Source organism: Alosa sapidissima, chromosome 10, assembly GCF_018492685.1.
Source record: "Alosa sapidissima isolate fAloSap1 chromosome 10, fAloSap1.pri, whole genome shotgun sequence".
Classification (NCBI taxonomy): domain Eukaryota; kingdom Metazoa; phylum Chordata; class Actinopteri; order Clupeiformes; family Clupeidae; genus Alosa; species Alosa sapidissima.
The window spans coordinates 13,090,153-13,107,708 of NC_055966.1; the positions used below are offsets into that span (position 1 = coordinate 13,090,153).

At 43.5% G+C, this 17,556-nt stretch overlaps 1 protein-coding gene across 2 annotated transcripts in view; it reads left to right on the forward strand.

Moving 5' to 3' along the window:
* Positions 1-17,556, forward strand: part of cicb (capicua transcriptional repressor b) — a 62,379-nt gene that overhangs the window by 32,676 nt on the left and 12,147 nt on the right. For both annotated transcript variants that reach the window (XM_042107279.1, XM_042107280.1), the window contains exons 3-11: positions 1,027-1,183; positions 1,545-1,656; positions 1,853-2,035; positions 2,157-2,289; positions 6,147-6,337; positions 6,510-6,648; positions 9,828-9,925; positions 14,229-15,090; positions 17,096-17,238. In XM_042107279.1, the coding sequence (XP_041963213.1) occupies positions 1,027-1,183; positions 1,545-1,656; positions 1,853-2,035; positions 2,157-2,289; positions 6,147-6,337; positions 6,510-6,648; positions 9,828-9,925; positions 14,229-15,090; positions 17,096-17,238 (2,018 nt within the window). The remainder of the gene's footprint in view (positions 1-1,026; positions 1,184-1,544; positions 1,657-1,852; positions 2,036-2,156; positions 2,290-6,146; positions 6,338-6,509; positions 6,649-9,827; positions 9,926-14,228; positions 15,091-17,095; positions 17,239-17,556) is intronic.

A 17,556-nucleotide genomic window follows, 5' to 3' on the forward strand; every position in this document is an offset into this window, starting at 1 on the left:
ATTCTACAAAATGGTTTATCTTCTCTATCAGGAAGTTATTCAATAATAATAGCCTGACAATAATAATAATAGCCTTAACTCAAAACAGCTATTAGGCTCGTATCATTCTTATCTGTAAAAATGTCTCATGCATCCATGCCTAAATTTTGCTTACTGCACATTAATTATAGGGTAATATATTATAATATAATATCCTGCAGGAATGGCATTTTTTAACAGGCCCTGCACTAGTTATAATAAAAGATGTTGAACTTTAAAGTCTGTAATGTTGGTTTGGCTCTTCATTGATTCACTCATCTGCCAAAATTGTTTTTTAAAATATGTTAATAGCAAAAATGGATGCATGCGATTCATTTGGATTAATTAGTATGTAATTAGTATGTAATTAATTAGATACATTTTTTGAATTGCTTGACAGCCCTAGTGAAAACGTAAAAGTTTTATGTAGTTTCATGTAGCCGTGGCCTACTGGTTAGGGCTTCGAACTTGGTTGCCGGTTCAATCCCCGACCAGTAGGAACGGCTGAAGTGCCCTTAAGCAAGGCACCTAACCCCTCACTGCTCCCCGAGCGCTGCTGTAGCAGGCAACTCCCTGCGTTGGGATTAGTGTGTGCTTCACCTCATTGTGTGTTCACTGTGTGCTGAGTGTGTTTCACTAATTCACGGATTGGGATAAATGCAGAGACTAAATTTTCCTCATGGGATCAAAAGAGTATATACTTATACTTACTTATGGTTATGGATTTAGCAGACGCCTTTGTCCAAAGCGAATATACTTATACGTATACTCTTTCATCCACACGACATGGACATTCCTATGTATGAAAGTAAAGAAAAAGAGACCTGCTCCACAGTGACATACAAGTTGTCTACAGCCGTACTGAAGTACACTGAAAACATGTCTGCTATAATGGAAACATGTTTGCTATAATGGAAACATGTCTGTTATACTGAAAACATGTCTGCTATAATGGAAACATGTCTGTTATACTGAAAACATGTCTGCTATAATGAAAATATATTTCAGAGTTTCAGGGCGGGGTTGTTCAGCTGAAGGAGAGCAGCGATGGTGCTCCTCAGACCACCACCCCCGTGGAGCCCCAGAACCCCGACCCCCGCGAGCGGGACCGGGACGGCGAGCGCGAGAGACCTGACAGCGAGACCGAGAGCGATGTGGATGACCCGTAAGTGTGTGTGTGTGTGTGTGTGCTGACCAGTCTCAGGAGAGTGTAGCCTGTTTCAGCACCACCTGAGTCGGATCTGTACGGAACTGAACACATAAACACACACACACACAGACACACAGAAATTGTTGAGGCTACCAAATTTAGTCAAATACAATTTTATATTTTTCAGTACCTGCTACACATGCAAATCCGCTGCTTGACAGAACTGTTCTGGCTTACTGTCACCAGGTGTGACTCAGATGAGGCCCTTGCCTATATTAAATGAACTTTAAGGAACTTATATTAAAGGAACTTTTTGGGAAACCAGAGTTAGAGAAGAGGATTCATGCTCTTCACCCCCCCCCCCCCCCCCCCCCAGGTTCTTCCCGGGGGTCATGCCAGACCCCCCCATGTCTGTGTCCCCGGTGAAGAGGAGGACACAGTCCCTCAGCGCCCTGCCCAAAGATGGGGACAAAAACAGCCCAGGGAAGGTACAGATCATACACACACGGACACATACGGACACATGCAAACACACAGACACTCACACACACACGGACACACACACACACCAATTGATGTCAATTTGGTTCCAAATGAAAATTTAACTAGAGCCTAGCTTGAAAAATAGCCCCCCCCCCCCCCAACACACACACACACACACACTCTCCTCTCTCTGTCCACCAGAGGGAGAAAGACCACATCCGCAGGCCGATGAATGCCTTCATGATCTTCAGTAAGCGGCACCGGGCGCTCGTGCACCAGCGGCACCCCAACCAGGACAACCGCACCGTCAGCAAGATCCTGGGCGAGTGGTGGTACGCGCTTGGCCCCAAGGAGAAACAGAAGTACCACGACCTAGCCTTTCAGGTACACACACACACACACACACACACACACACACACACACACACACACACATACACATACACATATATACCACACACCACACATACCACACACACACACGCATAACCCCTCTTCTGTGCAGGTTAAGGAGGCCCACTTTAAGGCGCACCCCGACTGGAAGTGGTGCAACAAAGACAGGAAGAAGTCCAGCTCCGAGGGGCGTGGCTTGGGCGGGGCCAAAGACGTCAGGGAGAGGAGCATGTCCGAGACCACCGGTATGAGCCCACCAATCACAGCTCTCCTCTCACACAGAACCAGCCCCCCCACACACACGCTCACTTAGCAAAGACTGACTGTGGAACAATATACATGAAAATCGTACTCACACACACATTCACACTACATTCGCGCTCACACACACACACTCACTCACACACTAGGCCTTTTCACACAGAGATCACGCTAAATTTGCGGGAAGAGTAGATGTCTTTTTGCCGCAACGTGTGTCTGAAAACAAGGTGAATATTTGCCGGCCTGCTGATCTGTTCACATGATGCGGCATTTTGGGGAGCCAGGAGGCAGGATCAGCTAGCAAATTAAAATGTGACGTGCAACAGGGGGCGTGTAGGTCTGACACATGAGGGAGCTAGTGAGTCGGCGAATCCAGAGTCGTGTGTGTGTATATATATATATATATATATATATATATACCGCCGGAAAAATGTTCAGGCTTTCCAAAAGTCCTTGAAGTTGTGGCTTGCACGACTCAGAAGGCCAGGCCACACACGTGAAACATCTCTCTGCTCTTATTCAGACTCATCTCGCTGCGCTTATTGAGAATTTTGATCGCTATTTCCCAACAGAGAGGTATGACATTCTGAATGATAAAAGGTGGATCCAAAATCCCTTCAAATTTGAGAGTCCAGAGTCTTTGCTTGAGTTGACGCTTAGTCCTGCAGAAGAAACTGAGTTGTTGCAGCTCACCTGCGATCGCACTCTGCAAAGATGCTATGGATCTGTGACCTTATCATCATTCTGGATAAGCATTTCGTCAGAATATCCTGTCCTCAGTAGGGCCAGTATTTCAATGCTTATTCCTTTCACTACTACATATATGTGCGAATTGGGATTATCTGTGCTCACAAAAATGAAAACAAAGCACAGAAATAGACTGAATGCTGCGCCTGATATGCGTGTTGCGCTCTCCTCCTGCACCCCGGACGGGAACGCACTACAAATACGCAGACAGGCCCACCTATCCGATTAGCAAGGTTGAAATGTTATTAAAGCCTTGTTTTGTATTTGTAATCTTTTTGCAATTATTTTATTGATTATTTTGTTCCAATATTGATGGTTCAATTGAATATTGAGAAGGAAAAAAAAATGGGCTAGCCTACGTTTTTTTTAAAAATAGCCTACATTCATTAATGTTCAATAATGGTCAATTATTGTGGTGTGCCTAACTTTTTTATTTAGGTGCACCAGCACAAAATTTAGGTGCACCCAAATTTTTCATCGCGGCACCTTTAACGTCACAATTTAAGGTCCCCTTTTTATTGCTCTCCATATACATTCCGTGTCTGAGCTGTTGTCAGCATGGACCAGGAATGACAGTATTGATTTGATTTGGGGCCTTCACCACCTTGACAACATCAGTAATATTGAATACTGTGATCATTTACATCAGTGTCCAATGTTATTACAGTGGTGGTGTGTAGGTCTAATCTAGTGCCTGTCACTTTAAGAGGAACGTCAAAGTAGCTTTCATTCTCATGGTTTTAGGCTAGAGGAAAATAGTCGCGCATCATCCAAGGATATATGGATGCAATTCATTATGTTTTCTATGTCATTTGATAAAATAAATGTTCAAAAAACTAACAAGTCAAAGAAAATATGTATGGGATCATAGAAGAAATAAGTGTCTTGCAATGTTAATTTCTATGATTTTGTTGAAATCACTACATTAATGATAGACATGACACGTGAGCCCAGAGTTTCCGCTAGAAAAAAATGGTGCCGGTCAAGAGGTTTCGTTTTCCGGACATTTTGATGATATGCTGGTCAAATATCCTATTATCCCTTCTTAATTAGTCAAATTGAGGAAAACTGGAGACGGGCTATGTAGCTTAAAGAATGACATAATCAGGCTGTATAGAATGCAACATGTTCATTAGCCTAACTTAAACATGCCTAACAAGATCTAGCCAGTATCTTTTCATGGACAGCAAGAGTCCGCTTCGTTTGTTGTTTTAAAAAGGCTACGTTGTTTGTTGCTGCTACCCACGTTATCTCCAGTGGTGAGTGTTTAACTTACACAGATGCGCACACACAAGAATGACCGCTCACACCACTACACCCTAATGCTATGCCTCTTTATTTGATAACAATAAATTAAGAAATGTTTCCTATTCTGGGAAATGTTTAGTTTCTTTTTCTTTCGGCCGCGGTTCAATGATACCGTTTAATTGTTCCAGAAATTATCCGCAGACCAGTAATCGCCTCGTCGAGGAGGCCCTAACCCTGCAGATCATAGACAGAGAACGCATAGGCCTACTGTATGCTTTGGGTAAAGAACACTTTGCGTGTCCAGTGTACACGGAGAATGACAGTGTCTTGGAGCGGCCGCACCCCCCGCAACTCCACTTCCAATGTCACTGATTCCGACAGATTCGCCCGACACTTCTGCTTTTTATCTGGTGGTAGTGGAGTTGACCGGACATCTGAGGCTTCAGACGTTACCAAGTTATCATCATCCATCGCGTCTGGCCTCTGAAAAAAACTTTTAAGGCTAGTCTGCCTGGGCCTGGCCATGTTTGAACCGCCTCACTCATTTGTTCGTTGTTTAACATGGACGTTTTAAGCGTGCGCTTCCTATTTGAAATGCAGCATAGGCTATGGGTGTTGTTTAACAGCTTACTTTTCAAACGGTAGAGCCTGTTCATTTATAAACATAGCCAGAGGACGTATAATATAGGCTTACGTATTAAGGCTTATTCTCAAATTCAGATTGCGTTAGGGGACGGGATTATTAGCCAGTTTCAATAGGACAATTTGACCGGAGAGATTTAATTTTGTCGGACATTAATTTTTTTTTTCGGCCAATGTCCGGTAATTACCGGACAACGGAAACCCTGACGTGAGCTAACAGTTACCTAGAAGGAACTCTCAAGATGTAAACGTTTGCCAATAGGTTGTGTAGCTTATTTCGGAAAACAGTAGGCCTAAATTAACTAAATTCCATAGCCTAGGCAACACAAACTTGAGAGGTGCAGGTCAAAATCAACATCACTACTCGCTCGGATCACGACAGCTGTGTGCGTGTGAGGAGAAAAGACACATACGGGAAGCTACGGGAAGCGCACGACTGTCATTCTTAAACGTAGGCTATATCGATACTAATACAATTAGGTATTGTGAGGTTTCTAATTTCAGGGTATTGCGATACTTTTGCAGTATTGGTGCACCATGCACCACTAGTCAAAGTAGAACAACCGCTTAGTTCGTGGAGAGACAGCAGATGCGAGTAAACTCTAGGCGCTCAACCTTATGACATTAGGTGCACCAGTAGATGGATAGATAGATAGATAGATAGATAGATAGATACTTTATTGATCCCCAGGGGAAATTCAAGGTCCTAGCAGCATACATACAAGACAAACACATTCAGTGCGACCCAGGAAAAATTTTAGTCGCACCCTTAAAAATTTTGGCCGCATTTGCGACCAAATTGGCCGCACTCTGGAGCCCTGCTTGTGACTTTTAAAATATGGGTCCAGTGTTTCCGCTAGATTTTTTTTTAACAGTGGCGGCGGCACTAATAATAATAAACTCTGACTAGTTTTAGGCTACTTATTGTTAAATTGCAATGTGAGCGGCAGCCAGCAGGGGAGGATACGTCGGCAGGATTATTAAAAAAGCAACTGCAACTACATTGTGCGTCTGCCCTGATTCTGATACCGTGGGGGAATTAATTAAACCGTGGCGGGCCGCCATGCTGAAATAAACGTAGAGGAAACACTGGGGTCCCCTGAAAAAAAGTTTGGGAAACACTGGTCTAACCTATAGATGAAAAGTGTGTGTTGGGTCCGTAACCTGCCGCCTGTAATCTGTTTTCGTTCTGTTTGTCCCTCAGAGCCTCCATCTGTCTCACTGGGAATGGACCTGAAAGGGGTGGGGTCTGGGATGGTGGGTGTGGCCGATCGTACTGGAGGGGAGGGGCCTGTAAGTCAGCTGACCCGCCCTCGTGCTTTTTCCCAGAGTGCTGTGCACACCCTGGAACGCAGTGAGCGGGGAAACACACAGGCCCTGGCTGAACTGGCACAGGTGTGTGTGTGTGTGTGTGTGTGTGTGTGTGTATATATATGTGTTTGTGTCTCTGTCTGTGTGTGTTTCTCTCCATGTGTGTGTGTGTGTGGTGTTTCTCTTCTCATATCTGTGTGTGTGTGTGTGTGTGTGTGTGTTTCTCTTCATATCTGTGTGTGTGTGTGTGCATTAGATGTGTGCTGATGGGGGTCCCCAGCTGTCGGGGCGACTGGGTCCCCTCTCTCGTTCCCAGCGTGGGGTCAGTGAGGACATGACCAGCGACGAGGAGCGCATGGTCATCTGTGAGGAGGAGGGCGACGACGACGTCATCGGTTAGGACACACACACACACACGCACACAAAATGGACGTTAGGGTATGTACGTGTGTGTGTAATGTTTCTGTCATCAGTCAAGACACCTTCACACACAATGGTATATATGTGATTATATTGGTGTCATGTAGATTATGTATGTTTGGTATGTGCAAATTGTGTGTGTTCGTGCAGTGGCGGAGCCAGAATTATTTTATAGGGGTGGCCAGGCAGAGACCATTACTCACATAGGGGTGGCAACAGAAACCAAAAACATCTAGATGTTTGTTCTTTTTTATTTTGCCTCCAAAATCAGCGTGACCTGATGGCAGTAGGCCTACTACCATTCACACCAATGACGTGGTTAATAAATCCATAAATGCTCCATAAATGTAAATATTAATGAACATAGATCATCTTAATTTGTTCCCAGTGACTTAAATGGATGCATTTAACTTAAATGTACCCAACCTAGAGGGTCCAACTAGACAAGAGAAGTCCATTAGTGTCTCATTTCCCCTATGATATGAAGATGAGAGTTGTGTGTGTGTACGATACAATACGATACAACTTTATTTGTGTGTGTGAGAGAGAGAGAGAGAGAGAGAGAGAGAGAGACCCTTGGCTATGTACATGTCTTTCAGGGGCACCGATATGGGCGATAATCAACATTTCACATTAGTGCTGCGCAGGCCGGCTGATGACCCGAGGGCGCCTCGCGGGTTGACCCAAGGTGTCAGGATTTGGAGGGTTAGCTTAGCATGGCATTTGGCCGCCGACATTTTTCAAAACATGGCGTTACATGGTTGCAACTTCTGGCACCAGTTTGTACATGCTGATTGGTAGATGACCGCTCGAGAGAGAGAGGCAGAGAGAGAGGCAGAGAGGCTTAGGCTACTTTGTTTTTAAGTCCAGACGTTTTCCATTGTAATAGACAGTTTAACATAGCGTAGACTGTTTCCCATTGTGATAGGCAGTTTAACATAGCCTAGACTGTTTCCTATTGTAATAGGCAGTTTAACATAGCCTAGACTGTTTTAGACAAGGCTACATTGACTGCATACTCATTTCTTAGCCTACATAGATGTCTTGAAGTAAAGTAACATTATAATGGCTACATGATATTGATGCAACCACTTTAGGCCTACTTATCGTTAAAATTAGGAATTTGCGGGACGGGTCGGGTTCGGGACGCATATATTGTGGGCGGATTGGATCTCCAAAATGGGTCGGGCGGGCGTGGGTTATAAAAACTCAGACCCACGCATCACTTTTACGCATCGACTAATGATAATTATAAACCATGAACCAACAAGTTGTATTCTGCGGTTAGATGGGCCAAAGTGATTTACAAAGTCATCACAAAGCCAAGTTAAAGGAGAATTCCGGTGTGATATTGACCTAAAGTGTATCGAAACATGATACCGAGTGTGAACGTATGTCTCATAGCCCATCTCGGCTTGTCCCCTGCACTCCAAAATCTGGCGCTAGTTAGCCGATGCTACCAACATCTTTTTCAATAGTGGTGCTTCGGCATCGGGCTAGCCATGCAAATAAATCACTGTTTTACACCCATTTACGAGGCTCAATGTATCTCCACACTTCATTGGTATACTTCCGAGGGCCCTGACATTTAAAACGAGACATTGAGAACTTTGAAAAAGCACTGGTAGTTTACTTACAAGACGATTTATACAGACAGTATCTTCACGAAGTTTAACGTTTGCAGCCATCTTGAATTTAGTCACGATAAGTCGAGCAACGAGTAAGAATGAACAGCTATGATAAGGGATCAGATTCCAAAAATAATTCAGTGGAAATGCATGGATTCCAGTTGCTGCTACTGGAAGAAACTGGAATCCATGCATTTCCACTGAATTATTTTTGGAATCTGATCCCTTATCATACCTGTTCATTCTTACTCGTTGCTCGACTTATCGTGACTAAATTCAAGATGGCTGCAAACGTTAAACTTCGTGAAGATACTGTCTGTATAAATCGTCTTGTAAGTAAACTACCAGTGCTTTTTCAAAGTTCTCAATGTCTCGTTTTAAATGTCAGGGCCCTAGGAAGTCTACCAATGAAGTGTGGAGATACATTGAGCCTCGTAAATGGGTGTAAAACAGTGATTTATTTGCATGGCTAGCCCGATGCCGAAGCACCACTACTGAAAAAGTTGTTGGTAGCATCGGCTAACTAGCGCCAGATTTTGGAGTGCAGGGGACAAGTCGAGATGGGCTATGAGACATACGTTCACACTCGGTATCATGTTTCAATACACTTTAGGTCAATATCACACCGGAATTCTCCTTTAAGCGACTTTGATCTTCTTGACTCCACACTTAGAACTCCCAAGTTGCTCAATCGACTGTCATCCATTGTTGCTCTCCAGTATGACTTAATGAGTATCGTTTGGGTTTTATTCGATACCGGTGCTAAAAAGGGTTCTCCAATGTTTTCTCAGTTAGCCTTTTAAAATTATATCAGATTAACAAACAGAATGTGCCTTTGGAACATTGGATGGATGGTTGCTGATAATGGGCAATGTTGTTCTTTTGATCAGTAGTGTACATATTTCTGTTTTTACAAGCAAACTTTTAGCAGGATCTTCAAATTCATTGTGATGCTATATAGGCCTCATGCGAATGAGAGATGAATGTCATGATGTAGTTCGGAACACACTGTGAAACAAAACAGAAGTTTTCACATTAGGCTACAACTTTGCTGATAACATTTCAAATAGATGCCCGTTAGTGCATTTTTGTGTAAACTAGGCTGTTGATGTTTCATAGCCTTTTGCTTGTGTGTATTCCTAGACAGCTCGTGATGTCAACTTTCAACTTTGTCATACTAGCCTACATCGAAGTGTTTATGTTCGTTTACTGCATAAGATGAGGTGCTATCAGAGCAAGACGTTAGAGATGGCTCATGACGTCCATTAAAAAAAAAAAAAAAACACCGGAGATTTAAGTGGCACCGAAATGATGGCCATCCCGTGGCTTTGTGTGTGTGTGTGTGTGTGTGTGTGTGTGTGTTGGCTGTGAGGGTCGGAGGCATTAGTGATACACTATTTATATGTACTCATATTTGACTATGAAGACTAATGATACACTATTTATATGTTATGATATTTGTCTATGAAGACTAATGATGACTAACTCTTCTGTCTCACTCTGTCTCTCTGTCTCCACACACAAAGAGGATCCGTACCCTGCCAGTTCTATAGACCTGAAGTGTAAGGAGCGGGTCACAGACAGCGACAGTGAGAATGGATCAGGAGATGAAGGAGAACGCAAGGTAGACATACACACATGTGCACACGCAAGCATGCACACACATACACATAAACACGTGCGCTCACACACAAACACACACGTAAACACCCCTACACACACACACTTGGGATGCATCGGTACACATCGGTATATTACTGAACCCAACGATACGGCCACTACAGCTCAATACGCTCATACACGCACATTAGACATTCATAGAACCCCTCCGAAGAACCAACACCTCCAGAGAACCAGTGCATGGGCCCTCTCACCTCTGCAGCCTATCAGAATCAGTGCATGGGCCCTCTCACCTCTGCTGCCTATCAGAACCAGTGCATGGGCCCTCTCACCTCTGCAGCCTATCAGAACCAGTGCATGGGCCCTCTCACCTCTGCAGCCTATCAGAACCTCCCTGCTAATGTAGCAAAGATTTGATAGGTTGATGCGGTCAGTATGCAAATGAGTTCGAGAAACATCTGGACTGCTCCAACGTGAATGGTGAGCTTACCAAGACAGAGAAATAAATTTTGAAGAGGCGTCGCCGTCTTTCACATCAACTATGAAGGAACATTTAGGATTTCGGTACAAACTGAAAACTGTAAAGTTTAAGCAAACAAGGTAGACCTACAGCCCACAAGCATTACTTTGCTAATGCAGTCAACTGGAGAGAATGCTTCTAACATGATGTCGCTATCGCCCAGCCATATCCATTGCCAGTAGCCTAGTGCAACGTTGCTTGTCAACAACAATTTGGGATTAAAATAAACAAAAGAAACTCTTGTTCACTGCCAAGACGCGTCTGTCAAATGTATGTGAAACTAAACTTCGGATGGATCTGCTTTTAAGTTTAATGGGTTCCTCCAGCCCATTCTTTCCATGTTTCATGGAAATCGGCCTGTAACTTGCCGTCATCCTTGTTCTAATGGTGCATTCATGGCACCTGGGAATGACAAGGACCGCCCCCGTGATTACTTTGGTTTTCCCACTGCGAGTGTTCATGTGCTTTGCCGTCGGAATGTTTGACAAATACGAATGCCACAACAAAGGTTAAAACGGCGTAAACGGAAACCTATTTTAACGGCGTCAATTTTTTTGGAGAGCGAAACGTGCTTATAGTAAACTTACTAAATCTAGAAACAAACATGAATAAAAGGCACAAAATAAGGTTGGTGTAAGAGTTATCTCTGTGTTTATGGGATTAATGTGACCATGTTCCTATGTTTTGCTCTCTCCAGTTTACTAACAGGAGTGTCACGAATGTATCGATAGGCACAGTCAAACTGCCCGTGGCTGACTAATTAAGTTCAGCAAGCTTAACTTAATGTCATAACATCAACTAAACATAAGTCACACATTCATTCTATCACTTGTAATATGAACGTAGCCTATTTTCTACAACTAGGTGAGATAATTGGCTATACTGCTAAATTGATATACTGATAATTGGCTATACTACTAAAGTTCCACAGTTAGCTAGCAAGCTAACCGTTTTGCATGGGATATTATGGTAAATGTACATGCTAAATTAGTATAATACATGGGGTATTGCAAACGAATAAGGTTGGTAATGTACATCGTTTCGACATGAGTAAGTTACATAAACACAATTCTTCATAACTTCCGTGTTAGTAAAATGATTGAATGTCCTGTGAATTAATAACTACATGTAACGTCAACGTGTGATTACTAGCTGTCTTTCAATAATATAATGTTAACATGGGTTAAAATGGGGCGTGATGCAGATGCAGATCAGTTAGTAGGCTACGTAAAGGCATGCTGCACACACTTGGTTGGGCTAACGAGCCGGCCAAAGAGTAGTAGCCTAGGCTGACGCATTAGTTGTGTGCCGCCAAAGATTTTTTCACCGTCACTTGTTCTGTTATCAACATTTGGCTGCTACTATTTGTGATGCACTCTGCTTTCGACATTCATTTACATTAGATTCCATTCTTTTCAATACAACTCCGCACACCAGCATCGCACTTTGCAGCCGTGTAATCATGATTGAGTTATATTTGGTCGCTGCTCCATAAAATCCATTGTTCATCCAGTGTTTGCCTGTTAAAACTTCGGTGTTGATGTGTGTGGCAAGTGACAGTGCACCATAGACTGTAGGCCTAAAAAATGGCAATGCACTCATGTTGAAAAGTTTCTTATTTTCAACTGAACTCAAAGGTAATGAATATAGTAAGAATATAATATTTTCTGTTTGTTATGCCCTTTATAATGTGTGTAGGCCTACATTTTGTGCATGCATTTATTTCAGTTTATATCAGCTATATTTCCGAAGAATATAGTGTTGCCTCAGGTCTGCTGCACATCTTTTGAAATTTGATTTGAAATAATCAAATAGACCTATGTCTTAAAGTTCAGTTAATAAAGTAACTTGCTTTGCTTTAATTTGAATCCCAATCAAGATAAACAATAATTGCTTTATTGTTAATATGGGCTCCTGGAAAGTTCAGAAATGCAAAATAATAGAATTTTAATCATATGATAAAATATGTGATTAATCATGATTAACTATAGGAATTCAGCGATTAATCGTGATTAAAAATTGTAATCGTTTGACAGCACTAATTAAAACTGTTGGACATGAAAGGCCACATGGACTACAAACAAACTACAACAAGACGAAAAAAGTGATGGCGAGCCCCTAACTGGGCAACTCTGTTAGCAAAACCTAGCCTCAGTTTCCGACCTCTGACTCACCTAGCGTTCATGGGCATCGAAAAAACCTTTTTCCCAGTGAAAACCATGGTGAAAACGTCATCATTCCGCATCATTCACGTCTCGTAAGGTAAGGGTTAGTTACTGATTCTCCCTCTCACAGAGAATGCCTTGCCAGTCCGTGGATGTAAAAAAGAATTGCCTTTAATCATCGCACTGCAATTCACGCAACTTGTAGGCTGTAGTTACCCTGAGCAAGGGCTGTAGTTACCCGGAGCAAGGGCAGCAAGGGCTGTAGTTACCCGGAGCAAGGGCTGTAGTTACCCAGAGCAAGTTACCCAGAGCAAGGGCTGTAGTTACCCAGAGCAAGGGCTGTAAGCCAATTAGTTGGCGGAGTAAAAGAGTCGGCTCTCACCAGCATATCACCAGCCTACCAAGGTACGTGCCACAGAATGAGAATCACTTTTTAAGAAATAAGAAGCCACTTCAGATAATCTACAACATCTTCTCCCTTTTTGGGTGAGATTAGGTCAATAGTGAAAAAACATTGCCATGTTTTATCTAGTGATACACAGATCGGCCAGTCTTTTTAAAACCATCCACTTTTTGCCTATAAGAGGTTTCAAAATTTGAGAGATATGCTGGTGTCACCAGCGTCTCCTCTCCTCTTCTTCAGAGGGTGTTTGCTGAACACAGACACACATAGACACACACACACTCTCACGTCTCCTCTCTCCTCTGCTGCAGAGGGTGTTTGCTAGACACACAGACACACTCTGACGTCTCTCTTCTCTGCTGCAGAGGGTGTTTGCTGGACACACACACATACCAGTGTTTCCCATACATTGACTAATCTGTGGCGGGGCGCCACAAAATAAAAATCGGCCGCCACAGATCAATATTCTATGTTTAATTTAATTTAAATTAAATATAAGGTCAAATCTTTGCATTGCCATTGAGCTGCTCTTTTTACACACGCAGCCTTTCCTTGCCCCGCCCCGCTCTCTCTCGTAGCCTACTGCCACTCCTCTGCATGTGCATTTAACAAAATATTCACGATTGTTGAAGGATTGTTGTTGCCACATAGAAGCATTGCATAGAAGACGTCTGGCTAAATTGTTATTAAATCCGCTTAGCATCGTTAAGTTAAGTTATGAAATCTAAGTTAAGTTATGAAATCAAGCAGTATCTCAAAGCTAACGTTAGAATACTGTTTGGATGTCGAATTTAGCATGCTTAGCCTACTTACACTGCTGCTTGTCAATTTCGTTGAAGGGCTCATTTTATTGAATCTGACACTGAATGTTTGCAAAATCCCGATGTAAATGGAAAAGTGTTTTCCAAAATTCAAAAGTGCTTGTCACAAGGAGAAGTACGAACCTTTATTTTAACTATGTAGAAAACGTTATCAATGGCATCCACACATCAGCAGCCTTTCAACTGTGTTACAATTGCAACGGGTACCTCAAACGTCTTAAAGTGACAGGCACTCAATTAGACCTATACACTACCAAGACGATCTTAATACAACCCACCCCCCCACCCGGTTGTCCAAGTCAGCTGCCACCACAAATTGAATCCAATTCTGTGGGAAACACTGCATATACACACACACACACACACACACACTCTGATGTCTCTCTTCTCTGCTGCAGAGGGTGTTTGCTGGTGTGATCTGCTCCTCCTCCTCCACCCATCATGGGCGAAGCATTTCTCTCTCTGCCTACCCTTCGCGGCGCTATGGCGACGGAGAGGCAGTGAGCGCAGAGCGGAAGAGGAAGAGAGGAGCAGAGGGAGGAGAGAGAGAGCGGAAGGAGGGATGCACCGACGGAGGAGAGGAAGGGGGTGGGGCCATGCTATTCCCTGGGGCTGGGCCTGTGAGTTTGGGGGTCTGTCTGCCGTCACGGGGGGCATCAACCGTGGTGACGAGCGTTGTGCGTCCAGTAGTCAGCACCCCCAAAGCCCCTCCTACCACACAGTTCCTTATTGGACCAGCATCTGGGGGGGGAGGAGCTGGGTACTCCTCCTCCTCATCGACCAATCCCATGGCTGCGGGGGCGGTCCCTGGAGGACTGGTGACCAATCTGGTGGTGGGAGGGCCCTTTTCATCTCAGCCTGCTGTGCAGCTCATAAACTCCTCCCTTCAGGGCTCCGCCCACTCCCAGAATAACGGCCCCGCCCCTCTGTCCCTTCTGCCGGCCTCTCTGGTTCCCTCTGCTGCAGGAAAAGCGCTGGTGCAGGCTTCTCTGGCGCCCCCTGCCTTCACGCAGACGCTGGCGCAGGCCTCTCTAGCGCCCCCTGCTCTCACGCAGGTGCAGTACATCCTCCCCACTCTACCCACCTCCAACCCCAAGAGCCCCTCCCCTCAGCTGCCCGTCCAGCCAACCAGCGTCTTCACCCTGCCCTCAGCCCCGCCCACACACGTTTCACTGGCCAATGGAAAACAGGCAGCGGTGGCACCATTGACGGGATATGCCTCTAGTCCTGCAGTGGGAATGGTCAGCCCTGGGACAGGAGGTGAGACACACACACACACACACACACACACACACACAGAGGCATGAACATACAAAAACTCTCTTTGAATTAAAAGTGAAAGCAGATTTCTACAAAGTAATGCTAATTATGTAAAAATATTTAATGTAGAATAAGTGTGATTGCATAAATATTTACCCCCCCCTTAAAGTGACTGACCTAACTCAACAGTGGTCCAGCCAATTGGTGCATATTTAGTCTCATATTTAGTGAAATGGAGATCCCCTGAGGGCCGTGAGTGTATAGTACAGTAGTATAAAGACACCATGTGTGGAAGGTCCAGTCACTGGTCAATCTGTATTCCTGGTTCCACCATGAAGACAAAAGAACACTCTAAGCAACTCAGAAAATGTTGAAATGCATTAGTGAGGTGATGGATACAAAACAATTTCAAGTTATTAAACACCCCCTGGAGTTGGATGGAAACATGCTTAATGAACGCCCCCTGGAGTTGGATGGAAACATGCTTATTGAACACCCCCTGGAGTTGGACGGAAACATGCTTATTGAACACCCACTGGAGTTGGACGGAAACATGCTTATTGAACACCCGCTGGAGTTGGACGGAAACTTGCTTATTGAGCGCCCGCTGGAGTTGGACGGAAACATGCTTATTGAGCGCCCCCTGGAGTTGGATGGAAACATGCTTATTGAACACCCCCTGGAGTGAAATCCATCATTAAGGAATGTAAGGAATAGGGATGTAACAATATGCTCAACTCACGATTTGATACGATTCACGATTTTTACGTTTATGATGCGATTTTCTCACGTTTTGTTTCGTTGCGTAAGCTGCAGTCAGTGTTTCCAGCAGGAAATAATGTTAGTTAAGGTGTCTGACCGGGGGAGACGGGCATATTGGGCTATGTAGCCTTTAAAGGTGCTCTAAGCGATGCCACACATTTTTTTAGGTTTTAGGCTAAAACATTTTATGTCACTTACTGCAAACATCACCTAACCAACAGCTAGCTGTCTGTGTCCTGAATACACTGTAAAAAAACGCAATCTCTGTGGACAGCCCAGGCTCCAAAATCACAGACGAGATGCGCGTTTAGGAGAGTTTCAATTGCATGGGAGCAGCGCGGGAGGGAGGGGGGAGGAAGTAGCGAGCTAGCTCTCTGTTTTGTTTGAAAGTCAACAGAAGTGACCTTACCCAGCATCACTTAGAGCACCTTTATTATTATTATTATTATTATTATTATTATGATTATTATTATGTAGCCTTTAATATTATTATAATATCTACATTATTATTATTATTATTATTATTATTATTATTATTATTATTATTGTTATGTAGCCTTTAATATTATTATGCTCTTTCTCCCTCTCTCTGCCTCTTGCTGCTTCAGCTGGAAATATTCCAGTTTCCCACGTGTGTTTGAAAGTTTCAAATTGATACTTTTTTTTCCGTGGGAGAGGCCCTTTTGAGTCTGGGAAAGGATTTTTCCATTTATATCGGGATTAAGACGATAAGAATTTAGCAGTCAACTCGAATGCAACAGTTTGTGTTGTGCCCAAGACCCCACTCCAGTAGAAATGTGTTGTGCCCAAGACCTCACTCCAGTAGAAGATGTGTTGCTGGACTTGAAAAAGGTTGTTCACACCCAATCCCTGTGTAACCTGACATAACTTTGCAGTTTTGCAAAGAAAATGTGAGTAAATTTGTAATATCCAGATGTGCAAGCCTAACAGACTATTTTAATTAATTAACGTTACTTTGTAGAAATCGATTTTCACTTTGACATTAAATTGCTTTGATTCCATTTATAAAATCAATAAAAGGGGAAAAAATCCAAGGGAGTATATACAGTACTTAGTGTAGGCATTGCACAAACGTACATTTACACATATAGACTCACACACACACACACACACACACAGACACATACCCATATAGGCACACATACTCATACAGACAGACATACGGATGTAGACACACACACATTCAGACACATATTTTCTGAGCATTTCTATCTGTTCACAGTGCAAACACAATCACAAGTCTTGCAGGGCAAGATGATTGTTCCCATGGCGACAGTGAGGACAGCACAGGCCTCTTCTCAACCCTCATTTCCTGTAGTGGCTCCTCCTCTTCCTGTCCAGAACGGAGGTCAAACAGGAAGTAAGGTAAGTAGGACATGCCCAGAGGGCTTGACAGTGTGACAATTTTACTTGTATTTTGCAAGTCAAAATGTCTGTGGGAAACAAGTTGCACAGGTTTGACTAACTTTTAACAGCATATGAAATAATCTTCTGCATCGAACAGCACCGGTGCCTATACAGCCTAAGAAAACTACACCTCCACTGGTGCCTGTACAACATAAGAAAGCTACACCTCCACTGGTGCCTGTACAAAATAACAAAACTACACCTCCATTAATTCAGTGCTGAATGTTGAGTTAAATGCATGACGCGTGCAGGAAATGTTTAATTTTCCAAATTTTA